The 26,540-nt window shown below is 46.6% G+C and overlaps 1 protein-coding gene and 1 long non-coding RNA gene across 3 annotated transcripts in view; one reads left to right on the top strand and one right to left on the bottom strand.

The window, feature by feature from the left end:
* LOC310690215 overlaps positions 1 to 26,540 on the bottom strand; it is a 425,716-nt gene that overhangs the window by 246,299 nt on the left and 152,877 nt on the right. The gene's annotated exons all lie outside the window — the stretch shown is intronic.
* Positions 10,600 to 26,540, top strand: part of ADCY1 (adenylate cyclase 1) — a 192,279-nt gene continuing 176,338 nt past the window's right edge. For both annotated transcript variants that reach the window (XM_083468810.1, XM_083468811.1), the window contains exon 1: positions 10,600 to 10,869. In XM_083468810.1, coding sequence (XP_083324936.1) covers positions 10,717 to 10,869 — 153 coding nt within the window. In that variant the 5' untranslated portion in view covers positions 10,600 to 10,716. The remainder of the gene's footprint in view (positions 10,870 to 26,540) is intronic.

The raw sequence follows: 26,540 nt of genomic DNA, 5'->3' as shown, positions 1-26,540 counted from the left end.
TTGTAGCGCCGGCACATAGACCAGGTAAGGCGCAGGGTTGGGGATTTGGACACTATCGCTGTGCCCCCAACTGTGGCCCCAGCTCTGGAGCAGTCGTTAATGGAAGGCGAAGCTCCACCTACATCTTCCTCACAAACTGAGGGCATGGAGCCGAATCAAGCCATTTCAGTGGGTCTGCCTGGCTCTCCAGAGACTCAGACCACCGCCGTGCCTGACCGTCCACCGAGTCCGTTTGCGGCGGTTCCTTCGACAGCAGCAGAGCCAGGGAACTCAGGCTCAACGCTACATTTGGTCGCACCACAGTCGCAGCCAGAATCGGGCAGCTACCTGGACTCTGGTACTGGCCCTTGGCGATCCAGCAGGGTTTCCAAGGCCCAGCGTATTTAAAAGACTATGTTCACTGGACAAACTGCGCATGTAAAGCTGTATGGTGAATAGGGTCAATTAATATGCTTATGTGCCTTACTGAAACCAATAAGGGTATTGCTGTATGTAATGGAACCACTATGATTGTAACTAATGCCTTATCTCGGTGGGGAGGGGTGTTATGTATTGAAGTTCTCACCCTGGCCACCAGGAGTATCGTGTATATAGTTTTCAGCTCAGGTCCACATCAGTTATTTTAGGCGGGAAACCCTGGGTTGTTGTTGCTACAATGTTGACAGCTGGCTGCCTATAAAATCAGGCCGGCTGAGCTGTTTGCTGTTCAGTTCTGTTCCAGCTTACAAATAAAGAGCTGCTTTGGAGAAATGGCTGTGTTGTCTGCTATGTCTACCCACTATTTAACATATTCTATGGGTCTTGATGTATGGTGGCTCTGCATCTCATGCCACCTTTGCATTTCATGCCACACCAAGCCTGTGTTATCAAGTCGTTACTGTAACAAAAACTGGGAATACCCAAGATGGTGTAGTGGTTAAAGTGTTGGACTAAGATGGAGACACAATCATCCATGAACTCCCTGTGTACAGTGGTGCCCTGCAAGACAAATGCCTCGCAAGACGGAAAACTTGCTAAACGAAAGAGTTTTCCATTTTGGAGGTGCTTCGCAAAACAAATCTCCTATGGGCTTGCTTCACAAGACGACAATGTCTTGCGAGTTCCTGCTGGTTTTTTTCCCTCCCCCCCTTTTTCTAAGCCGCTAAGCCGCTTATCAGCTGATCCGATCAGCAGATAAGCCGCTAAAAGCCGCTAATAGCGCTAATCTGCTAATCCGTCAATGGGCTTGCTTCGCAAGACGAAAAAACCGCTAGACAAAGAGAATCACAGAACGGATTCTTTTCGTCTTGCGAGGCACCACTGTAATCTTATTTATAAAATCTGCTATTTCTGTGTTGCTCTTCAATCAGGCTTCAGTCTTCAAGTAGCAGTTGTGGGCAGCCGTGTGCTTAGTCATTTTAAACTCTGGACTTAAATGTTCTTGCAAAGCAGCCATCTTTAAATGGTAATCACTTACTTCAAAATGTCATATGCCAGTTCTGCTGCATTTAGGGTCCCTCTTGCTTATTCTGCTGTTTGGGATCCTGGATTGATGCTCCAAAGTCACTATTGGTTGTGGGAGAAGTGACATTTGGGGGGGTATTTGGAGCTGGACGGCAGCTTTTTATTTCTTTCCCTCAATGGCAAGGTGGTTCTTCAAAATTCCATATGGTGGACATTGGGGAGGGAGGAGCTGTCTCAGTTTGTGCCCTGGGAGCTGGATGGGAACAGTCTGCCAAGATGTCATCATTCCCTAGCCATTTGTTTGCATGTGTTGCATACATGATGAACAACCCATCAAAGTTTTTAAGTTAACCCCCCTACTTTTTTTAATGAGATTCTAACAATCCAAATCCCACACTAACTCTGTACACTCAGTTAATTTTAAAGGAAGATTTCCATTACGCAAACACTGAAATTTCCAAAAGAAAAAGTTCTTCAAAATTAAGTGTTGTAGTTTTGGGGACACCACGTTGTATGAAGCGGTGTATGAGATTCCTCTACTTGATTTCAGTTCATTTCCCTTCCACTGTAGGCCCACATGACACAGCTCACACAGTTGGGTAGTCCCCACCTCAACCCTCTCTCGTGGCTTTGGGGCCATGACTGCAGGGGAAGGAGGGAAAAGGAAAAGCCATTATGCAAATAGAAGGCAAGCTTGTGCAATGTTGGATACAACTCGTTGCTGTATCATTGTTGTATTTTGACTAATAAACACACAATGCTTTTACTGATTCTTAGCTTTGTCCAGTTGGATAATGTAGGTTTGTCACCAAGTCCTGTGCAAATGTTATTTCCATTTATGTTGAGACTTTCTGTGTATGTCTGGGTTATGTTTCATGGGCAAATCATGGTTGAAAATTTATGACTATTAAGTGGAAAGTTGCCATAGTGTGTCTGTTAGCACTATGTTCATTATGTTTTCATGCCAAACACTGAAGAAAATGTTACCACTATTATTATTATTAATAATAATAATAATTAATAATTTTTATTTATACCCCGCCCTCCCCAGACAAGACCGGGCTCAGGGCGGCTAACACCAAATATATGATACATTAAAAACACAAAATCAAATGATTAAAATACAGTTCAAAATCACATTTAAAATCAAAATAAAATTAGGTGGGTACCCACGAATCACAACTGTAAGGTCCTCCACATTGCGTACCAGGAGAGGTGGTCCCGTAAGTATGAGGGTCCTAGGCCGTATAGGGCTTTAGAGGTTAAAACCAGCACATTAAACCTGATCTTCTCCTCCACTGGGAGCCAGTGCAGCTCGTGTAGCACTGGATGAATGTGGTTCCGTGGCAAGGAGCCTTGTCGTGGTGTTCTGCACCCACTGGAGTTTCTGGGTCAGCTTCAAGGGCAGCCCCGTGTAGAGCGAGTTACAATAATTGAGCCTGGAGGTGACCATTGCATGGATCACAGTGGCAAGATCAGGGTGAGAAAGGTAAGGGACCAGCTGTTTAGCACGGCAGAGGTGGGAAACTGCCGCCTTTGCCGCAGTTGCAACCTGTGCTTCCATAGAAAGGGAGGCATCGAAGGTTACACCCAAGCTCCTGACAGAAGGCACTGGCACTACTTGAGAGAGGGGAGTTGGCCCCTTAACCCCATGTTGTCCCGACCCAGCCAGAGGATCTCTGTCTTTGAAGGATTTAACTTCAATCGTCTCCCACACAGCCATCCAGCCAGAGTTTCCAAGCATCTGGTCAGTGTGTCTGGGGCCGTCAGGGTGGCCGTCCATCAACAGATAAGAGTTGGGTGTTCCGGACAAGCTGGGCAGCTTCCACACTTGGTAAATGGGGAAAAAATACTTCCTGGAGAAGGCATCATGAGAAAACTGCTATACTAGGACATAAGGCTCTGTGGCCATGAAAAAAAAAGTTTTTTTATTGAAAAGTAGTGGCCATTTAACAGTGTGGCTAAATATTCCTTGTTTGGGAAACCAGTGGATTCTTACTTAAGTCCACTGTACCTTAGCAGCTACCACAGTAAGAACCCCTCAAGAAGGCATAGAGAACTTCTGGTTCATGGACCTAATGTGGCCACCTGGTCACTTGATCCATACCCTTGCACTCTCCCGAAGCTACAATCTCTCCATTGAGGCCATGTCCCAGTCTTCATCACTAACCAAATTACTGCAGTGATCCTGGTCTCTTCTGCAACTCTAGCAAATGTTGCTCTGAGCACTTTGTTGATTATGGCAGCACTTGCAACTGCTCATGCAGCTCTTTGGCTGATCGTGACCACTTTCAGAAGCACTTTTCACAGTGCTCCACTCACCAAGGATTCTTGGTGAATATTCTTGACTGATCTCTGCAATTTTGGGGAGGCCATTGGGGAGCACTCTATGCATATGAGTGCATAATTCAGAGAAGACATGCTTGGTACTATTCAGTCATGTAATAATCGTGAAGATACAAATCTAGGTGTTTCTACTCTTCTTTCTAGAACATCACTGTAGTATTTAAATGACTATTTGACCACATCTAAAATAAATTGTCAAAATGGCAAAAATCCAAGCAGTGTATGCAGGCACACCTACTGCTGAAAGGCAGCCCCCACTCAGGTAACATGATTTTCCACCCCACCCTCAAGATTTACCAAAGTAAACCAAAACCAAGCATTTTCTGATTTAAAATATAAACTGACCAGCTATAACAATGGATGTGCAAAATTCTGCTAGTCTTGTTGAAACTCTTGCCACTTTTCTCAGTTGGTTTGCTTGAGGAAGTACCTCAACATTTGTTCTGGATTCCATGAAATGTGAATTTTGTTAGCAACCTTGGGTTGTGCTGGTCCCTCATGTGAAATTCTGGAGGATTCCAGTTAAATATTTTGAAGGTCCTGTGGTACCTCAAGACAAGCATGCAGTTTAAATTGTCATGTGTACACAACCATTGACAGAATAGTGTTTTCACCTTACTTCAGGTTTGAAAATATCTCCCTGCATGGGAAGGTACACAAAAATGGGGAAGGTGAAAAAAAGATGTATAGCTGGCACATCAGAAGATATTCCAGAAGTGAAGGGGGGGGGGGACTCATTTCCCCTATTTAGCAGGCGTTTAAAACCAGAAACATGGTAGAGAAGAGAGTGCAGTAGACAGTGAATGTTCCAAGCAGGTACGATTAAGTCCCTCCTCCTGATAATCAATTAAGTTATCAAGAAGGAAACTACAAGTGTTTGCCTGCTTGCTGGACAGATACACTATTATTAGCAGATAGGTTCAGTAGGTCATGAATGCTTCAGATTTGCCCAGAAAGCTTACATAAGGCAAGAGAGGTGAGTTTAAGTATCCATAGGTGATTGGATAATCCCTTGGGGGACTTAGGAAACTGAAGAAAATTCAGTTCTACTTACTAAAATTATTTGTGTACATCCTGGAATTAACTCTTCTTGAGCAGGGGAATGTTACTCTGCTAAATTGTAGAACTTGTTAACACAAGTTGGAAAGGATATAATCAAACAATATATCCTCTCCTGCATCCCTGATCATCCCCACAGTCCTCCTACTTCTGCCAAGGGAGGTGAACTAACCATGACAATAAAACCTGTGTAAAGTCGCCTACCTTCAAATCACCTGCCCAGCCAACAAAACTAGATCTCAGAGCTGTTCTGCTGTATGTGTTGGCCCAATTACATTTTGGTACAGAGCCATAGTTTTCATGGTAGTCATTAAATACTGAGCTGCCAAAGAGAAAGCAATCTCAGTGTGCACGTTGTTATCACCCAAACCAACAGTTTTGCCATCCTCAACACCACATCCAAAATTACCTCAGTCAGTTCAGGCAAGGATTTCACTGGGCAAAGAGGTGCATGGTACACGAACAAAGTCCCCCTGGCCTAACACAAGGTACAAATGCTTGAGATTAACATGCAAATGCACAGAGAATGTGGAGAGAAAGAAGGCATTCCAAATCAAGGGTCTGGAAACCAAGAGTTATGAGGAATGGTTGATTAAAATGAATGTGCTGCCAAAAATGATATTCCTCTTCCAATCAGTCCCAGTAATTATGAAAGATTGTTTTAAAAAATGGCAGAAAGAAATTTCTAAGTTTATTGGGGGGAGGGGCAAAAGGCCAAAGATAAAACATAAGATACTTACAGACATAAAAGACAGAGGCGGTTTTGCCCTCCCAGACCTTAAATTGTATTATGAAGCGGCATGCCTGGTATGGATTAGGGACTGGATGAAGTTGGAAAAGCAAGAAGCATTAGAATTGGAAGGACATGACAATAGATTTGGCTGGCACGCATACTTATGGTATGGGAAAGGGAAGGTTCATAAAAGTTTCTATAACCATATAATTAGGAAATCATTAATAAGAGTATGGGAGAGATATAAAGATCTGTTAGAACAGAAGACCCCTTGGTGGCTTTCACCACATGAAGCTTTACTGCTCAAACCACTTGGAAAGAAAGGAAAGTGGCTTACGTATGCTAACTTGCTAAAGGATCAAGAAGGAAAATGGAAGCTAAGAGATTATGAGGAAATAAAAGGCCACTTTCAGAGTTGGTTACACTATCGGCAACTACATGAAATATACAAAGAAGACAATAAGAAAGGATTTAGCAATACGACATCTAGATTCCAAAAGGAAGTCATAGAAGGGAAGGTGAAGCTGTTGAAAGGTGCATATAGAATGGGAATGCTAGAATAGGAAACAAAAGATGAAGAGGTGAAATCAGTTATGATTAAATGGGTACAAGATATAGGTCACAATACAGTGGTGCCTCGCAAGACGAAATTAATTCGTTCCGCAAGTTTTTTCTTCTTGCGAGTTTTTCGTCTTGCGAAGCACGGTTTCCCATAGGAATGCATTGAAAATCAATTAATGTGTTCCTATGGAAACCACTTGCCAGGCTGGCGGTGCGGAGAAGGGCTTTTCTCCCCACCGCAAGCCTTCAGGACAGGTACGGGAACAGAGGGGAAGGGGCGCAGCGCTTCTCCTCTGTTCCCGGGGCTTGCGGTGGGAGGAGGGTTTTTCCTCCCCACCGCCAACATTCAGAACAGCATTCTGAATGTTGACGGTGGGAAGGAAAACCCTCCTCCCACCGCAAGTCTTCAGGACAGCCATCCGAAGGCTGGCGCGGGGAGAAGGGCTTTCCGCCCCACCGCCAGCCTTCGGAGCAGCCTTCCGAAGGCTGGCGTGGGGAGAAGGGCTTTTCTCCCCACCGCCAGCCTTCGGAGGAGCCTTCCGAAGGCTGGCGCAGGGAGAAGGGCTTTCCGCCCCACCGCCAGCCTTCGGAGGAGCCTTCCGAAGGCTGGCTCGGGGAGAAGGGCTTTTCTCCCCACCGCCAGCCTTCGGAGGAGCCTTCCGAAGGCTGGCGCGGGGAGAAGGGCTTTCCGCCCCACCGCCAGCCTTCGGAGGAGCCTTCCGAAGGCTGGCTCGGGGAGAAGGGTGGCTCGGGGAGACGTGCTGCGCTTCCCCGCTGTCCCGGAGATTTCCCTATGGGTGTTCGTGTTGCGAAGGAAGCCCATAGGGAAATTCGTTTTGCGAAGCGCCTCCAAAACCCTTTCGTCTAGCGGGTTTTCCGTCTTGCGAGGCGTTCGTCTTGCGGGGCACCACTGTATAATGTTTGAAGATTGGGAAAGATTGTGGAAAACTGATTTAAAATTTACAGACTGTTCTCTTTTGAAAGAAAATTACATGAAAATGATGTATAGATGGTATGTAACACCAGTGCAGAAGAATGTATAAAACTGGTTGAAATGTGTGTTGGAAATGTAAGGAAAAAGAAGGGACTTTTTACCATATGTGGTGGAATTGTAGTAAAATTTAAAAATTCTGGGAAATGATATACAATGAGTTGAAGAAAATGTTCCAATTAACATTTGTAAAAAAGCCTGAAGCACTTTTGTTAGGGATTGTAGAAAAGACCTGCCAAGGAAATTGAAAAACATCTTCATGTATGTGACAACGGCGGCAAGAGTCTTAATAGCACAAGGATGGAAGAATGAAGAAATCCCGACCAAAGAACTGTGGCAAGAGAAATTGATGGATTATGCGGAACTGGCGAAATTGACACACAAACTACGTGATAAGGGCAACTGTGACTTTAAAGAAGAACGGGAACCCTTTACAAAGTATTTAAAGAAACAACAAAATGAACTGGACTCCTTGGCAGGTTTTGAATAAACATTCACAAACCTTTTATTGGTAATATATAGATAGATAAATTAAGGATATTTATAATTTTATAACATGCAGAGAATAACATGTGGTGAAAAACCAGAGAGAGGAGCTGACGGAAGTCTGGGGGTGGGTGGTAGGTTTTCTTTTGGGGGGAGTGGGGAGGGGAAAAGGGGGGGAATGAGGATGATGTATTTTTGATAAAATGTTATGTTGAAATTCCTAATAAAAAATATTTAAAAAATGAGGAATGGTTGAAGCAGCTGAGTATGTCAAACCTGCAAAAGAGGAGACTAAGAGGGGATAGGAGAGGCATCTTCAAATATCTCAAGGGCTGTCACATGGAAGAGGGAACATGCTTGTTTTCTCCTGCTCTCAAGGGTAGGATTTGAACCAATAGCTTCAAGTTACAAGAAAGGAGATTCCAGCTAAACATGAGGAAAAATTCCTGACAGTGAGAGCTGTTCAATAGTGGAACTGTCTCTCTTGGGAGATTGTGGACTCTCCTTCCTTCGAGGTTTTTACGCAGAGGTTGGATGGCCATCTGTTCTGGATGCTTGAGCTGAGATTCCTGCATTGCAGTGGTTGAACTAGATGACCCTTAGTGCCCCTTCCAACTCTACAATTCTTTGATGCTATGATTCTATGTATACCTCTCCTTTGTGATTCCTTTCTTCCATTTCTTATACAGTGGTACCTCTGGTTACGTACTTAATTCGTTCCGGAGGTCCGTTCTTAACCTGAAACTGTTCTTAACCTGAAGCACCACTTTAGCTAATGGGGCCTCCCGCTGCCGCTGCTGCATGATTTCTGTTCTCATCCTGAAGCAAAGTTCTTAACCTGAAGCACTATTTCTGGGTTAGCAGAGTCTGTAACCTGAAGCATCTGTAACCTGAAGCGTCTGTAACCCAAGGTACCACTGCACATGCCCTTCTTAAATCTAAGCTTATCTATAAGCTCCTTATGAAGCCACACTGGTTTCTTTAGATGCCTCCCACTTTTCTTTCTTATTGGAACTGTCTGCATTTGTGCCTTTAATATTTCACCTTTCAGAAACTCCCATCCATCTTGCACTCCCTTCTCTTTTGAATATTCTGACCACGGGATGTTCCCCAGTAGCTCCATAATAAATGGTTTATTCCCCACTGCAGTTCCTCACCAGACTGCTAATTGTTAGGACTATGATCATATGAGACTAGAAAAACACATGATAAAGGTATTCGACATTTGATGGAAGGGGAGTCTTATCATTAGTTCAAAATGGAAGATAGTTATCATTTGGTGGTAGCAGAAGTCAATACCTTTTAAGAGGATTGGTACATAAGACGTGGCTATCCATTTCAAAAGGGGTTTGCTGCATATCTGGCTGGGGCAAGGCAGCTGTGGTCGTTGTCCGGCGTGTTGCTCCGGCGAGGGAGAGCCGGCGCTCTTGCCTTCTTGTCAGCGTGTCCGGGAATGTGGCGAGCCTGCTTCTCGCTCGGCAGGGTCGGGAGCCCCGGGCGCTGCTGGTCGGCTTTCTTAAGGCTCCTCGAGGGGCAGATGTGAGAGCGCGCCATGGATCCCAGTACAGATGTGGGCTCTGCTTTGCTGGGCTTCGGGTCTAGTCTCGAAATGCAAGGGAAAACACACACCGGCTTCGAGCAATGGCCACGGTAGATTTTACAAAGTTCCCTTTCCGCGGAATTCTGTGTAGACTCGTAAGCTAAGGAAATCTCCTCGGCCGGCCACATCAAAGACTGAGGCGGAGAGCGAGCCAGGCCGCCCCGTCCCGCTAGCTGGCTTCTCGCTTGCGCGGGAGGCGGGCACCCGCTGGCCTCCCGCTCGTACTTGGAGCGCGCAGCCCTTTCCCGGGAGCTGGAGACGGCCGTGGACGCGCGGCGGGGCGCGGACAGGCGCGCAGAGGAGCCCGCGGCTCGGCGACCACGCGGCGCGCGCGCCAATCCGCTCCGTGCGGGAGACGCGTCGGGCTCCTCCGGCGGCAGTGGCGGTGGCGGCGGCAGCGCGCAGGCGCAGGCCGGGCCCCGCGCCGAGAGGCTGGTGGACGTAGCCGGGATCACCTGCCCGCCTCGCCTCCTTGGCGCGTCCCGCCCGGCGGGGAATCCCCTGGCCAGTCCGCCTTCCGCTCCCCGCCGCCGCCGCGCCTCGCTCTCGGCCGCCTTCCCCATGCTGCCCACCCAGCGGGCGGCGCGCTTGGCAGGCGGCCGGACACCCGCGCCGGCCCAGAGGATTTTCCGCGCGGGCGGCTGTTCGCGCGCGGAGCGCCCACGCCGCTAGTCGCGCAAGAGGCGTCCGGCGCGGGATCCCTCGCCCTCGGCGCCTCCCGCAGCGCGGCTCGGAGGGGCTTCCTCGCCGCCGCCGCCGCCGCTTTCCCGCGTGCGGCGAAAGGCTGCCGCCCGCCCCGCCCCGCCCCGCCTCTTCCATGAGCAGAGCGGGAGCGGCGGCGGCGGCGGCCGAGGCGGCGGCCCCAGAGCCTCGCTTCTCTTCCCCGCCGGGTTTATGAATGGCCTGGCCATGGAGGACCTGCCGTTTCAGAAAGCCAGGAAGGCGAGCAAGAAGAAGTGCCTCCGCCGCTGCGGCTCCTCCTGCTGCTGCTGCTGCCGCCGCTGCTCCGCAGCCTCCTCTCCTCCCGGGCCGGCGGCGGCGGCGGGCGGCCAGAGCGGCGGCGGCGGCGCCCCGGGAGCGGCGGCCGTCGGAGGGGCTCCGGCTGCGGCGGCGGCGGCGCTGCTGGACGGCGCGTCGGCGTGCGAGGACCAGTTCGCGTGCAAGGAGCTGGAGTCGCTCTTCCAGAACTACAACCTGAAGCTGGAGCAGACCTCGACGCTGAAGGCGCTGGCCGTGCTCATCGCGCTGACGGGCAGCCTGGCGCTGCTGGAGCTGCTGTCGGCGCCCGGACTCACTATCTCGAAGGGCTCGCACCCGGTGCACTGCATCATCTTCCTCTCGCTCTTCATCGTCACCAACGTCAAGTACCTGCAGGTCACGCAGCTGCAGCAGATCGTCAAGCTCACCTTGCTCTTCAGCTTCACCTTCGCCTTCCTCTGCTGCCCCTTCTCGCTGGGCGCGCACGGCGCCGAGCCGCCCAGCGCCCCCGAGCAGGGCATGTGGCAGCTGCTGCTGGTCACCTTCATCTCGTACGCGCTGCTGCCCGTCCGCACCCTCCTGGCCATCGTCTTCGGCGTCGTCGTGGCCGCCTCGCACCTCATCGTCGCCCTCACGTCGGCCAGCGCCAAGAGGCAGCCGCTCTGGAGGACGGTGAGTGCGCCCGGCGGGCGGGCGGGCGGGCGGGCGGGGACCGAGGACCGGCGGGGCCCGGCCGGGCTGCGCTCCGTCGCAAGGGCCGCCCCGATTGCTCGGAGTCCCTCGGGCTCCCGAGGAAGTTCCGTTCAGGCCCCGCGCTGGAAAAGGGAACCGACGGCCCTGCAGGATAGAGCCGGGGCTGGCAGGAGATGGCGGGCTGCCCGGGGTGTCGGGGATGCTGCTCGCTCGAAGGTGCCCAGGGGGTCTGCAAACTGGGCTTGGGTGTTTTCTGCCTATAGCTGATACAGTGGCAAATGGGGGCGCTGAAGTAAGTGGGTGGGTGAAGGAGAAAGAGAATGAATGTCTGGCAGCACATGGCTGCTTTTGTGGAAGGACAGGGTGCTTGAAATGTGTGTGGATTACGAGCACGTTACTAAGTGTTTGTTGTTTGTGGAACTGCTGAAAACGGCTTATCTGTGCCCAAGATGATACGGACGCCGTATAATGTGCAGAGAGAGGAGGATACTGTATATTGATCCACCCCGCAGATATCGCCAAGTTTTTAACGAGATAGCAGAGTGATACCCGTAGGATAAATGGGATAAACACGGACAGCGGAAGGCTGACAGCGAATGAGGTGGAAAGGTGCTTTTCTGTGAAGTGAAGGAAATCGTGTAGAAGATATTTTGATGGAGCCCCTTTTCTTCCCATCTCTAATTCCATAGGCAAGCGGGTGTTTTCGGAAACCCTCTCATTCAGCCCCCCTGCTTCCCCATAGCAGCTGCTTGTGCCCCCCTCTCTCCGCCGCCCCTCACAGGCTCCCTCTCTCGCCCATTAATCCTGTGGCAGAGCTGCATCTTCAGGAATGTGCTGTTGCAAAGCCCCCCCCCCCCCCGTCGCTATTTATGGCTCTGCAGGGTTTCCTCAGGTGTCCACAGCCTAAGGGACTTGAGCTGGAAAGGAGAGAAGAGAGCAGGGGAGGTTTAAAGATTTGAGACCCACCCCCCTCTTCTGAATCTTCGCTGGTGGGAAGAGAGGGGAGGCAGGTGGGAGATGGTTTGCTTGTCTGTTGTTTTGGCAGTTCACAGATGAGTAGCTGTGTTGGCTTGGGTGAATCTAATTTTGAGAATAATAATATAGGTGAAAACAAAACAGCCTTTTTCTTCCATGGTGCTTTCTGATTCTATTTTCTCTGGCTGACTAAGACTGTCATGACACACAAACATAACCCACAGTGAAAGAGGTGAAGTTATACTGGCTGGTTATTGTGGTTGAATCTTTCTGAATTTCGGACACATGCTCACGGATCACATATATGTGCTCACTCCAAATACATAAGGAGACGCATGTAGCCAGCTTACAAGATTACTCCTGGCTCACTGCTACTGAGCTGGTGGACCAAATAAATTGTGTGTTTGGAGGGAGGGAGGGAAGCATGGAGAGAGGGATAAGCTGAGCTTTATGATTTACCCAGATTATCTGGTAGTCTATTTTTAAGTGCACGACTGAGAGGTTCAGAGAAAAAAGGAAAATATGTGAACAGTTGAACTTCAAAGAATAGATTTCTGTGAAAGCATCATCATCTGTGCCAAAGCGTGTGCCAGCAGCCCATTTTCAGTTAAGTTATACAATAAAATTTACATATTTATGAAATCCCACAACATTTTGTGCCCAAAGGGAGTCCAAGCAATATATGCTTTTCAAGTCATGTCGGTGGAGATGGAGGAATCTGTGTTCTCTTGGTTTCTTCTGATATTCTTATATATTTATTTATACCCTACATTTTTCATTGAAAGGGGCTCAAGGCAGCTTACATATAAAATTGGAACAGCTAAAAACATTGGGGGGGGGGTTAAGGAGAACAATAATTTGGTAAAAAATAAGCATTTATAGAATAAATGCTATATATAAAAATAGAATATCTTTTTAAAACATGCAGACAATTACCATAAAAACAGCACAGCAGCCAGCCTTTCATTAAAAGCTGACAGTTCTCAAAAGCTTGTTAGAATAAGAACAGGCAGGAGTTCACATGCTGGTTGCTGATTTTTCCAATCTTACATTCATTTCTGAGCCTCATGAAAATTTGCCAGCATTTTAGTGTGCATTTCTCATAATAAACACATTTTTGAATATTGTTTTGTCAAATCTACGTTTTTGCCTGCCGTTGTCTCCTAATATAAATGTCAACGGATGGCTGTGTTTTGATTGCCTGTTGTTTCCAAAATGTCAGTTGGATGGGTTTCTCTTTAAATGTGAGCTGCTTCAGATTTCTCCTCCACACCTAGGTGTGAGTGCACAGCCTTGAATTGCATTTGCTCTCTTTAAAAAAAATATGAACAAAGCAGCAAAATTTCTCTACAGTTTCCTGTGGATATATATATTATCTTGCTTAAAAGTTTTCTAACTCTCTTGTCTGCATGGTTGTCTTCTGTTCAGCTTATTCAGGAGATAAATGGAACTCCCTAGTAAGTGTTTAGGCTTCAAACTATCAAACTTACTTGGAAGTAAATCCTATTTAGATCAATGTAAGGGACTTCTAAGGGACGCGGGTGGCGCTGTAGGTTAAACCACAGAGCCTAGGACTTGCCGATCAGAAAGTCGGCGGTTCGAATCCCCGTGGAGGGGTGAGCTCCCATTGCTCGGTCCCTGCTCCTGCCAAGCTAGCAGTTCGAAAGCATGTCAAAGTGCAAGTAGATAAATAGGGACCGCTCCGGCGGGAAGGTAAACAGTGTTTCCGTGCGCTGCTCTGGTTTGCCAGAAGCAGCTTAGTTATGCTGGCCACATGACCCGGAAGCTGTACGCCGGCTCCCTCGGCCCATAAAGTGAGATTACCCCAGAGTTGGCCATGACTGGACCTAATGGTCAGGGGTCCCTTTACCTTTACCTTACTTCTGAGTATACATATTTTGCATTGGGGCTAAAAGTTATTACTGGAAACTAGAATCATAGAATCATAGAATCATAGAATCATAGAGTTGGAAGAGACCACAAGGGCCATCGAGTCCAACCCCCTGCCAAGCAGGAAACACCATCAGAGCACTCCTGACATATGGTTGTCAAGCCTTTGCTTAAAGACCTCCAAAGTAGGAGACTCCACCACACTCCTTGGCAGCAAATTCCACTGTCGAACAGCTCTTACTGTCAGGAAGTTCTTCCTAATGTTTAGGTGGAATCTTCTTTCTTGTAGTTTGGATCCATTGCTCCGTGTCCGCTTCTCCGGAGCAGCAGAAAACAACCTTTCTCCCTCCTCTATGTGACATCCTTTTATATATTTGAACATGGCTATCATATCACCCCTTAACCTCCTCTTCTCCAGGCTAAACATGCCCAGCTCCCTTAGCCGTTCCTCATAAGGCATCGTTTCCAGGCCTTTGACCATTTTGGTTGCCCTCCTCTGGACACGTTCTAGTGTTTCCTATAATGTTTTGAAAGCAAGATGTAAACATTTTTATGAATTACTCAAGGTATAAATATTGCACTTACTCACATTATGAAAGGGAGAGGGTTTCTGGAATGGTAATTTCCTCTGAAAACATTAGACAGGAAACAATTGGCACAAACCAATTGAAGATAGCTGACTGGGTGACTTGAAATAAGGATAAATATTTTTTTTTATTTATTTTTTATTTTGACTATGGCAGACCAACACGGCTACCTATCTGTAACTTGAAATAAGGAGTCTTCCACATGTACTATATAGAAAAGCAAAAATTATTCATATTTGAGTTAATCAAAAGCAAGGTCATCTATGTCAGGTTGGTATCATGGAACCATTTCATCAGTCCTGTCTTCCCATTCTGTTTTCAGTTACCTTTGTTGTTATATGGGGGACTGCACTCTTGTGTACCAGCTCAGTAACTGAAGTCATCATTTTCTGACCAAGAAAATAACCCATTTTAAGTGAGAATTACAAAACAGAATATAACTTTGAAGAATTGCTTTAAAGGAACAAAATAGCTTATTTTGCTTCCTGACATGTGATCCGAAAGCCCAGAGAGGCATCTAAAAGGAAGTTTTAATGGGTCTATGTCCCATTTAGCATCCAAAACAGGGCAAGGTTATCCAAATATAATCCCTGATTAAATAAAGAGCTGTATGAGTTAAATGTATTTTGGTGTAGCTTTCGTGATTTTGAGGTTTCCCTTGACCTGGAAGACATAGGGCATGAGCATGTAGATAGTGAATCCTCCTGTATCTGGCCTTCTTTGAGGTTCTGTGTAAAGTGAGAGTGGCATCTCTGCTGGTGAGGTGGGTCCCTTGATGCTATTACAGCACTGGCAAATGCCTGGCATTGCTTAACATTGGAGCCGACACTGTTTGCAATGATAATTTACATTGTTATAAAGAACCTGTACATACAACCTGGAAACATGCGGATCAGTCAGCAGATATCCATGCCCTAATAGCATTTACTTGGGTCACTGATTGCATTAAATGTGGCTTTGAAGGGAATTTAGATATTTATAGAGACAAACTTTAGAGCAAACCAGGAGGATGGCAGGTAAATATCAATCAAAGATGTGGCTGGAGGGCAAAGCAGTAGGCAGGGGTATTTTGTGTCATTGAGAGATTCTCTTGGCAGTTGTGAGATCAGGAGAGATGGGTGACTGCACTGTGGGGAAAGACTGTTCTGTATTAAAGAAACAGCTTTTGAATTCTTTAAAGATTCTCTCTACCATAGAGGATCAAATTTCTAGATGAATAGCATTTCAGAAACTTAAATCAGGAATGTAGCAAAATGTAGGTGTCTGCCATATCACATTGAACAGATATATGTATTTTTTGATATGACATTGTACAGTAATAGTCAATTCTTTTTTATTTGACTGTATATCCAACTCTGCTTCTGTTGCTTGCTTTTTGTTGACAGCACTAAATAAAAAATATACGGTACCTGTCACAAGATGAAAATGTGATAACCTATTAAGTGATTGAGGTGGCAGCTTTTAGAGCCTGTTAAAATTAAAGGAAATGTTGATTTGCATTGTTTCCTAGTTAACGCACTCTCAGCAAGAATAATCTATAATGGAATACATTTTGTGTTGTCACATGATTAGCATTTCCCCCAACTGTGTTACAAGAAGAGTTCAATTGCAGGCTGAGACCATGGTTCAGGATGTCAATGGCAAAATGTTGTTGAAGGCATTGCTTCAGGTAGCTGACAAGAATTTAAATCTAATGCTATAATCACATATATGGTTTTGAATTGGTACTCCAATTTGCATCCAGTATAATAGGTGATTATATAATCACTGAATCTCTCACACCTATCAGCACAACACCACAAGGCTTTTATTTTGTTGTTTTCATATGTCTTTCATGCTGTGCAAAAATGTGTGACTATTCTTTACTCCTCTGAGCATGAGTGGGATGACTGTTAAGTTTTTGTTGTTGCCCATGAAAGAATGAAATCTTGTTCTAATGAATGAAATCCCAACTACTGCTGAGTTTTCCAAATTCACTTTTGCTTTCCCCCCAAAATGTCACTGATTGCTTATTTATGTTTAGAATCCCTTTCAAAATATCTGTTAATTTTCATTCAGCTGCTTGAACTGTATAGTTATTCAGTGATGATGGCTATTTCCTGACTTGTGATTTGATTTCCTCCTCAGTGGCAGCTTGACTCTGTATAGGGCTTTGGAATATATGAGTTAGCAGTTCTGCCCTGTGGCTGAAATAATTTTCTTTCTGAAAAGAATTGCAGAATTGAAGGGAATCTGTGGATCATGTAGTTCACATTGATAATTAAACTGGTCAAAAACACTTGATTTTTTGACCAGGCAGTAGTCAGATGTTGGCACGTAATTATTCCTGTTAGTTTAGAAGAACTGTATTTTTTTACTTTTTTTAAAGTTTTAAGCTTAATTTAGTTAACTATTATGAGACAATGATATGAAATTTTACACTATTGTGATCAACTATTTCAGTCTTAAAGTGTTATGTGAATATAAATGTATATTAATAATATTCAAGACATTGAACAGTTAGTCTAGGCTTTTATTCTTGAGTCCTTTGGATAGTTCACACCACTGATTTTTTTTATAAAAAAAGAAATTTAACCACTAACGCACACATAGCACATTTTATAGACCAAAAAAAAAAAAAAAAAGGTTTTGTGTGCTTCCAGACAACAGCAAACCAGGAGAGAAGAAACATTTACTAGAGTTTGACATCCTGGAGAAGAGTGACTTGTGGGGTGCCACAGGGTTCTGTCTTGGGCCCGGTCTTATTCAACATAGAATCATAGAATCATAGAGTTGGAAGAGACCACAAGGGCCATCGAGTCCAACCCCCTGCCAAGCAGGAAACACCATCAGAGCACTCCTGACATATGGTTGTCAAGCCTCTGCTTAAAGACCTCCAAAGCAGGAGACTCCACCACACTCCTTGGCAGCAAATTCCACTGTCAAACAGCTCTTACTGTCAGGAAGTTCCTCCTAATGTTTAGGTGGAATCTTCTTTCTTGTTGTTTGGATCCATTGCTCCGTGTACGCTTCTCTGGAGCAGCTGAAAACAGCCTTTCTCCCTCCTCTATGTGACATCCTTTTATATATTTGAACATGGCTATCATATCACCCCTTAACCTTCTCTTCTCCAGGCTAAACATGCCCAGCTCCCTTAGCCGTTCCTCATAAGGCATAGTTTCTTTGACCATTTTGGTTGCCCTCCTCTGGACACGTTCCAGTTTATCAGTGTCCTTCTTGAACTGTGGTGCCCAGAACTGGACACAGTACTCCAGGTGAGGTCTGACCAGAGCAGAATACAGTGGCACTATTACTTCCCTTGATCTAGATGCTATACTCCTATTGATGCAGCCCAGAATTGCATTGGCTTTTTTAGCTGCCGCGTCACACTGTTGGCTCATGTCAAGTTTGTGGTCAACCAAGACTCCTAGATCCTTTTCACATGTACTGCTCTCAAGCCAGGTGTCCCCCATCTTGTATTTGTGCCTCTCGTTTTTTCTGCCCAAGTGCAATACTTTACATTTCTCCCTGTTAAAATTCATCTTGTTTGTTTTGGCCCAGTTCTCTAATCTGTCAAGGTCGTTTTGAAGTGTGATCCTGTCCTCTGGGGTGTTAGCCACCCCTCCCAGTTTGGTGTCATCTGCAAATTTGATCAGGATGCCCTTGAGTCCATCATCCAAGTCGTTGATAAAGATGTTGAATAAGACCGGGCCCAAGACAGAACCCTGTGGCACCCCACTAGTCACTCTTCTCCAGGATGAAGAGGAACCATTGATGAGCACCCTTTGGGTTCGGTCAGCCAGCCAGTTACAAATCCACTGAGTGGTAGCATAGTCAAGACCGCATTTTACCAGCTTCTTTAGAAGAATATCATGGGGCACCTTGTCAAATGCCTTGCTGAAATCAAGGTAGGCTACATCCACTGTGTTCCCTTCATCTACCAGGCTTGTAATTCTGTCAAAAAACGAGATCAGGGTAGTCTGACATGACTTATTTTTCAGAAATTCATGCTGACTATTGGTGATCACAGCATTCCTTTCTAGGTGCTCACAGACTGTTTGCTTAATGATCTGCTCCAGAATCTTCCCTGGTATTGATGTCAGACTGACTGAACGGTAATTATTTGGGTCCTCTCTTTTCCCCTTTTTGAAAATAGGGACAACATTTGCCCTCCTCCAGTCTGCCGGGACTTCGCCTGTTCTCCAGGAATTCTCAAAGATGACTGCCAGTGGTTCTGAGATCACATCTGCCAGTTCTTTTAATACTCTTGGATGCAGTTCATCTGGCCCTGGAGACTTGAATACATCTAAACTAGCCAAGTATTCTTGTACTATCTCCTTAGTTATTCTGGGCTGTGTTTCCTCTGCTGAATCATTTGCTCCAAATTCTTCAGGTCGGGCATTGTTTTCTTTATCGGAGAAGACCGAGGCAAAGAAGGCATTGAGGAGTTCAGCCCTTTCTGTGTCCCCTGTTTGCATTTCACCATCTTCTCCTCTGAGTGACCCCACTGTTTCTTTGTTCTTCCTTTTGCTACGAACATACCCATAAAAGCCTTTTTTGTTGCTTTTAACCTCTCTAGCAAGCCTGAGTTCATTCTGTGCTTTAGCTTTTCTGACTTTGTGTCTACACGTGCTGGCTATTTGTTTGAATTCCTCTTTGGTGGTTTCCCCCCTTTTCCATTTTTTGTACACATCCTTTTTTAATCTTAACTCAGTTAAAAGTTCTTTAGATAGCCACCCTGGCTTCTTTAGGCACCTTCCAAGTTTCCGTCTCATTGGTATTGCCTGACGTTGTGCTTTTACTATCTCCCTATTAACAAACTCCCAGCCATCATGAACTCCCTTTCCTTTTAGTACTACTGTCCATGGGATCTCACCCAGCACTTCCCTAAGTTTTATGAAGTCGGCTTTCTTAAAGTCAAGAAATTGAGTCCTAGTATGCTTGGCTGCTCCTTTCCGCTGTATAGTAAACTTCAGAAGAGCATGATCACTCGCACCTAATGATCCTTCCACTTCTACCCCACTAACCAGGTCATCAACATTGGTTAGGACCAGATCTAAAATGGCTGTTCCTCTTGTTGTTTCTCCCACTTTCTGGACAATGAAGTTGTCTGCAAGGCCAGTGAGGAATCTGGTTGACCTTATGCTCTTGGCTGAGTTTGACATCCAACAAATATCCGGGTAATTGAAGTCCCCCATTACTACTTTCTCCCTTCCTTTTGCATGCTTGGCCATCTGTTCCAGGAAGGCATCATCTATGTCCTCCGTTTGGCTTGGGGATCTATAGTAATCTCCCACAATGAGGTCACTGTTATTCTTCTCTCCCTTAATTTTGACCCAAATGCTCTCACTTTGGCTTTGAGGTTCTAAATCTTTGATCTCTTCACATCCCTGACATATAATGCCACTCCTCCTCCTTTCTTGTCTGGTCTGTTTCTCTGAAATAGATTGTATCCCCCCATTATTACATTCCAGTCGTGGGACTTATCCCACCAGGTTTCAGTGATGCCTATTATGTCATATTTAGTTTGCTGTACCAAGAGCTCAAGCTCATCTTGTTTATTTCCCATGCTTTGCGCATTAGTGTACAGACATTGAAGTCCATTAATCATTCCCCTGTGTCTCTTATTTAAGGATTTTTTCCTCCCACCACTAGGTCTGCGTGCTGTTTGCTCTATGACATTTGGATGATCATCTTCATCAATTGATAGACTCCTACCTTCAGGAGCACTGTCTCCCTCCCCCACATTAGTCAGTTTAAAGCCCTCCTGATGAGGTTTCTGAGATTTTTGGCAAAAACATTTCTCCCAACCGTTGTGAGTTGCAGCTCATCGCTTGTCAGAAGTCCATCTTCAAGAAACTGCAGTCCGTGATCTAAGAATCCAAACTGTTCCTGTTTACACCGTCTGCGAAGCCAGCTGTTCACTTCCACTATTTTTCCCTCTCTCCCTGGGCCACGTCGTTCAACTGGGAGGACAGATGAGATGACAATTTGTGCATTTAGTTGCTTCAATTTCCTGCCCAGAGCCTCGTAGTCTCTTTTGATCTTCTGGAGGCTATTGCTTGCAGTGTCATTGGTTCCCACATGAACCAAGAGGAAGGGTATTTGTCAGTGGGTTTTATGATTCCTTGCAGTCGTTCAGTTACATCTTGGATCTTAGCCCCGGGGAGACAGCACACCTCCCGAGACATCTTGTCAGGCCCACAGATCACTGCTTCTGTTCCCCTCAGTAGGGAATCCCCTATCACCTATCACTCCTCTTGGGTTTGGTCGGGGTTCTTCCATGAGCTGTCCGTTCCAAGGTCGCCTGCACATTCCCTGAGGACTGACTTTATTCCAACTCTATGATTCTATGATTCTAGGTAGCAGCACACCATCATGCAATGCTGTGACTACCACACCTCTGAGCCCATCAGTCACACCATTTCAGTTCAGTTTCACAAGCCAGGGCAGGCAAGGATCTAATGAGCAGATGGCTGGATGCATCATTGCATCCTATACATGCATCCTATACATATAACCAGGCTGCATTCACTGGAACTGATCCCTCAACCATGGCTTTGATAAAATGTTGGACACCTGAGTTGGCATGGCCACAGGAGCAGCATCTGCACCATTGCAGTCCCAAGCAACTTTATCTTCAAAATGTTTAGCCAGCCGATTACAGGTAGCCACCACATGCTCCAGAGGTCTCACCCCCTGGTCAGGCATGACCAGCCTTCAGGTCACATTGAACAACTCTGCTGGGCAGCTCTTTGAGGATGCAGTGGATCTATTTGCTGTTCCCACAGCCATGTGGTAGACACCGTAATTAATCTGAAAACATTCTCAGCCAGTTCCAGAGCAAGATTTAAGTTGCTTAACTACCAGCCAATGCCTTTTCAATTTCATCAAAGGAAGCTCCTCAGTGACAGTAGGAGCTGTTTGACAGTGGAATGGACTCCCACGTGAGGTGGTGCACCCTCCTTCCTTGGAGGTTTTTAAGCAGAGGTGGAATGGCCATCTGCCATGGATGCTTTAGATGAGATTCCAGCATTGCAGGGGGTTGACTAGATGACCCTTTGGGTCCCTTCCAACTCTACAATTCTATGATTCTATTATCCGTCATTTTGTTTTGTGCATGGATGTAGTGGCACCCTAGAGGTATTTCCCTACTTTTCACAAAGTCTCTGACCACCCCCACTCACTGTTCCTTTGGTCATGAAATGATGAGCATTGTGTTTCTAATTCACAGCTATTCTAAGAAAAAGCAAGTATTTGCTCAGTATATTCTACTGCATATTTGTAGACCCTACTCACTTCTCTTTAAATTGCTCGTGCCATTTTATTTTTGATGAAACAGCAATATAGCCAATGTGAAATTCAGGGGCGATAAACCCTCTGGCTCTTTTCCCTCCATCTGCCTTAGTAGGCTTGACCTCTTGCCCTAGTTGTCATTCAAGTTCTCAATGTGATTTCCCACTGTTTTGAATCAAGGCTACTCATGCATTTAAGAGATGAAATGTATTTCAACCAACTGAGAAAGAGGAAGAACAAAATTGATTTACTGATATTATTCTTCCACCACTTTGGAAGCCTCAGTTCACTTTTCTCGGTGTGGCCCTTTATTTTATGAGTCTGCTGAATCAAGCCAATGGCCCATCTAGTCAACTGCCTGCTCTCCCCATTGCCAACCAGATGCCTCTTCTGGGAAAGCCACAAGCAGGATCCGAGCACAAGAATCTCCTCCCTTCCTTTGCTTTTCAGCTACTGGTATTCAGAAGCATTGCTGCCTTTAGCTGTGCAGGTAGAGCAGAGCCATCATTGCTAGCATTATCACTAGCCTCTTTTAAAGCCACCCCAGCTGGTGGCCTTCATGAGTGAGTTCCATAGTTTAACTATGTGCTGTGTGAAGAAGGAATTTCTTTTATCTGTCCTGAATCATGACATCTAGTGGAGCTCTTCACAACCTCTATATGTTTTAATGGCCCTGAAGAATTTAGCATTGTCAGCAATCTTGGCCACCTATCTCTAGCTCATTTATGAACAAATTGAGAAGCACAGGTCTTAATATTGCTTATTGGCAGAGAACTGTCCATTTATTCCTTCTCTCTGCTTTCTGCACCTTAACCAATTCCTGATTCACAAGAGGACCTGGATACTCCTTTTCTTGGGTGCTAGTGGAACTCTCAAGTAAACACAGTTTGCATATGTTAGTGTCTGAAATTATATGCTGTTTTCCCCTTACTGATGAACAAAATGAACTTGCTTTATTATAGAAGAAGCAGAGGATTTTGGATAGAAACAGATTCCCTCACTCCGAACAAGAACACCTGTGTTGATAGAAAGGGTGCTGCATAGCTAGATTGGTAGTGTTAAAAATCTAAATGGCACCGCTTACTGGTGGTAAATTATAACAATATACAAAGCAATCAGTGTTTATTGTGTTTTAAAGGTACTACAAGATCTGCCACCTGAGGATCCTCACTACCATCTCTTTTCTGATTTGTCCTGCTGATGACTACAGGAAGGTCTTAGTGGTGGGGCTTTCATTATGCCCTAGAAAGTTCTAGGAGTTTTGTTCTGTATTATCCAGGACTGCAAGAAGCTATGGGTGGCATTGCTCATGGTTCCCAGAGTTCCTAGAGATGGTGGAAAGGACTTTAGGGAATCAGTCTAGATTATGTTGTTGATTAAAGAACATTCCAGTTGACAGAGGTGGGTGAGTCTTGTTTTCACATTAATCTGTGATTTATTTATTTAAAAAAGCCGTTGTGGCCTGCAGCCTTGCCAGGCTTTCCTTTGAGGGCAGACCTTAGCAAAATGTCCTGGTCGTTCACAGAGGAAACACTTCTTGGTAGTTTTCCAGTCCTTTCCCTCCCTTTTACGACCTTCACGGGAGTTTGAAACCTCGTGTGCGCCATCAATTTCCATTGGCTCTGCCGCCTGGGGAGGCTCCCTCGGTATCTCAGGAATGTGGTAGTCATGGAAACGTTCCCCTCTCATTTCCCGCTTCTCCTGAGCCTGCGCTTCTTGGCATACGCCTATCGCGAGCACCGCCTTTGTGAGCTCATCCATCGACCGCGCTCGGGACAACTCATCTTTCACTTTGGGGGAAAGACCCACCTCAAACAACATTTGTATCGGTTCAGAGTCCAGATCCCACCCGAGCCGGTGTACTAACATTGCAAAACGCGACCAGTAGCTTCTGACGGACTCTCCTGCTTGCAACCCATTAATTCCCGACGTGTCACGCTTTGCTCCACCTCACTGGAAAACATCGCATCCATCCCCTGAAGGAATTTATTAAGGTCCTTCAAGGCATCATTTTGCGTCGCCATTAGGGGCCTGATCCATTCTCTCGCCCCTATCCTGCAGATGCCCCACAATGTAAGCCACCCTCTCCCCGTCATCAGCAAAGTCATTTTTCTGCAGCTCCAAAGTGTACTGCACTTCCATTCGGAAAGCATTGTAGTCTTGGGGCTTCCCCCCAAATTTGTGAACCAGCCCCGGTATCTTCCTTGCGATGGGGGTGGTTCTGACCTGTGCATCCTGAGCCCGTCTTTCCTCCAGCTGTGCCGTCAGGATAGCTACGTGCGTCTCCAAGTCTCGGTTCCTCTCGACCAGACTCCGCACCGCAGCTGGCTGCTCCGTCTCTCCGGCTGTTCCTGTTTGGCTCATCTTGTTGCATCTCCGGGGCTACGCACAAGCAACATCAGGGACTAACGGATTGCTGTAATGGTTCTAGGGGTTGCTTGTGTGTAAATCAACGCCACCCTTGGCTGGTTGCCTGAATGAACCCTTTCTGTCTGGGCAGCCATGCGCCCGTGGCTGTCTCAATCGCTGGCAGAATCCGTTAGGGGCCTTTCTTGAACTTCTTCCAGCAAAGAAGCTCTTTGACGCCTAGTCTCCGCCTAGCTTCCCTGCGCAGAAGCCTTCTGCGCAGGGAGGGTGTGGGCATCGGAGGACCCGTGCTCTCCCCACTGGTTCCTGGTGAGGAGTCTTGGAGCCACCTCGCCGATTCCCCCATCTGCCCCCCTTCTCCACTGGTGTTACGCTGATTTTCTTCCCCAGAAGATGTGCTGCTTCTCTCCCTCCCAGGACGCTCTCCGGAATCCCTCTGGAGCCCTCCCTCTCCATCTGGCTCCGATGGCAGTTCCCTGACAGTCTGCCATAGTCAAAACAAAATATAAAAACTTCCTTCCAGTAGCACCTTAGAGACCAACTAAATTTGTTATTGGTATGAGCTTTTGTGTGCATGCACACTTCTTCAGATACAATTCAGATTCCACTTTGAGGTTTTGCAGATTCCACTTTGACAAGGCACCAGAGAGAAGCAAACAAATAAAAACAAGCACTACTGCTAATCATTTTGGGAAACAGAAAAGACAGCAAATTAATTTAACTTACCACAGTATCAACCGATGTGAACTCAAGGGTTTTTCAGACTGTTGAGGGTTGGGTTAAAGTGTATATCTTTCACTCTGCTAATTGATCTTCTTCTCTGGCGATCACTCGTAGCCAAGTAAGATTGTCTTCCATGAATGTGGTCTTAACAGTGAGTCCATAAGTGACTGTGGAGGCCAATTGTGGATCCATACGTCCTTCTACAGTAAAGACATAGGTTTCCAGGCAGGAGTTGATCATGGTGAGGATTTGTCAAATGTGCCTTCCTCTTAGCTCATTTCTCCCTACCTGAGTTCGTGCTTCTTCAAAGTCCATGACACCTTTGGTAAAGGCTGTTCTCCAGTTGGAGCACTCACAGGCCAATGTTTCCCAGTTATCAGTGGTTATACTACATTTTTTAAGATTTGCCTTGAGAGAGTCTTTAAACCTCTTTTGTTGTCCACCAGCTTTCCATTCTTAGACTGGGAATAGAGTAGTTGCTTTAGAAGACAATAAGCCCATTTCAATATACTGTCAGTGTTATGTAGTGTAGTTTCACCCTGGGCCAACAGGGGGATACTGTATATAGTTTTCACTCAGGTCTGTAGATAGTTTTCACTCAGGTCCGCGGCAGTTATTTTAGGCGGGAACTCTGGGCTGTGGTGGTTACAATGTTGACAGCCGGCTGCCTATAAATACAGGCCGGCTGAGCTGTTCTCAGCCAGTTCTATTCCAGCTTACCACAATAAAGAGCTACTTGAAGAAATCGCTGTGCCGGCTGCTATGTCAACCCACGACTTAACACTGGCGACGAAGGTGGGATGGATGGACATCAGAGCACAGCCAGATGCGGCCAGCCTCTGAACTGAGCTGAATCACTGAGCTGAATCACAGAGCGAAATCACTGAGCGAAATCACTGGGCAGAACCAATTCAGAGCTGACTGTTCTGGCTAGAGCACTGTGTTCCATCCATCGCCCTTCACGCCGGCATCGGAATCATGGCTTCACTTGTGCCTCTACCGCCGTTTGCGCCAGCCTCTGAATCGTGGGACTCCTACCTCGCTCGGTTCGACTGCTACCTCCAAGCCAACGAGCTGACAGCAGTATCAAAGGATCGGAAGCGGGGCCTATTCCTCAGCCTCTGTGGGCCTGAGGTGTTTGAGACGGCCCGAGCGTTGGTTGCGCCTGAAGCAGTCCAGGCAACACCATGGGACACGATCCAAGAGAAGCTCCGCAACCACTACGCACCAAAGCCGTCCAAGATTGCTGCCCGCCATGCGTTCTACCACCGGAACCAGGCAGAGGGGGAGTCAATCAACAACTACACCACCGCCCTGCGACAGGCTGCAATGCACTGTGAGTTCCGAGACTTAGACGATGCCCTGATGGATCGAATCGTCTGCGGGGTCCGGGACATCCATCTGCAACGGCGCCTCCTAGCCAAGCCAGACCTCACGCTACAGAAAGCCATTGAGGAGGCTGTGGCCTCAGAAGCTGCTGAACGCTCCGCCCAGGAGATCCGCAAGTCCAGCAGCCCGCGTCTTGCTAGGGAGCCAGTTCCGGTGCATCATGAAGAGGCCAGCAGTGAGGAGGCATCCTCCAGTGAAGACGATGACGTGCACCAGACAAAGCGGGAGCGCAGGAAGTTCCAACAGAAGTCTAAGGGCCTTTTGCATCGGAGTTCCAGCCCTTCGCAACCAGACAACATGAACTCTCAGCTCATCGCGGCTGCCTGCTGTGGGGAGACCGCGTCGTGATTCCCCAGGGACTCCGTCAGCGCGTCCTGGAGGCTCTGCACGTTGGCCACCCGGGAATTGTCAAAATGAAGGCGTTGGCTCGGTGTTACGTCTGGT

The sequence above is a fragment of the Podarcis liolepis genome (genome assembly GCF_965112155.1).
Source record: "Podarcis liolepis genome assembly, chromosome: 12".
Taxonomy (NCBI): domain Eukaryota; kingdom Metazoa; phylum Chordata; class Lepidosauria; order Squamata; family Lacertidae; genus Podarcis; species Podarcis liolepis.
Note: the sequence above shows the minus strand (reverse complement) of the source record. Positions and strands in the feature narration are given on the sequence as shown.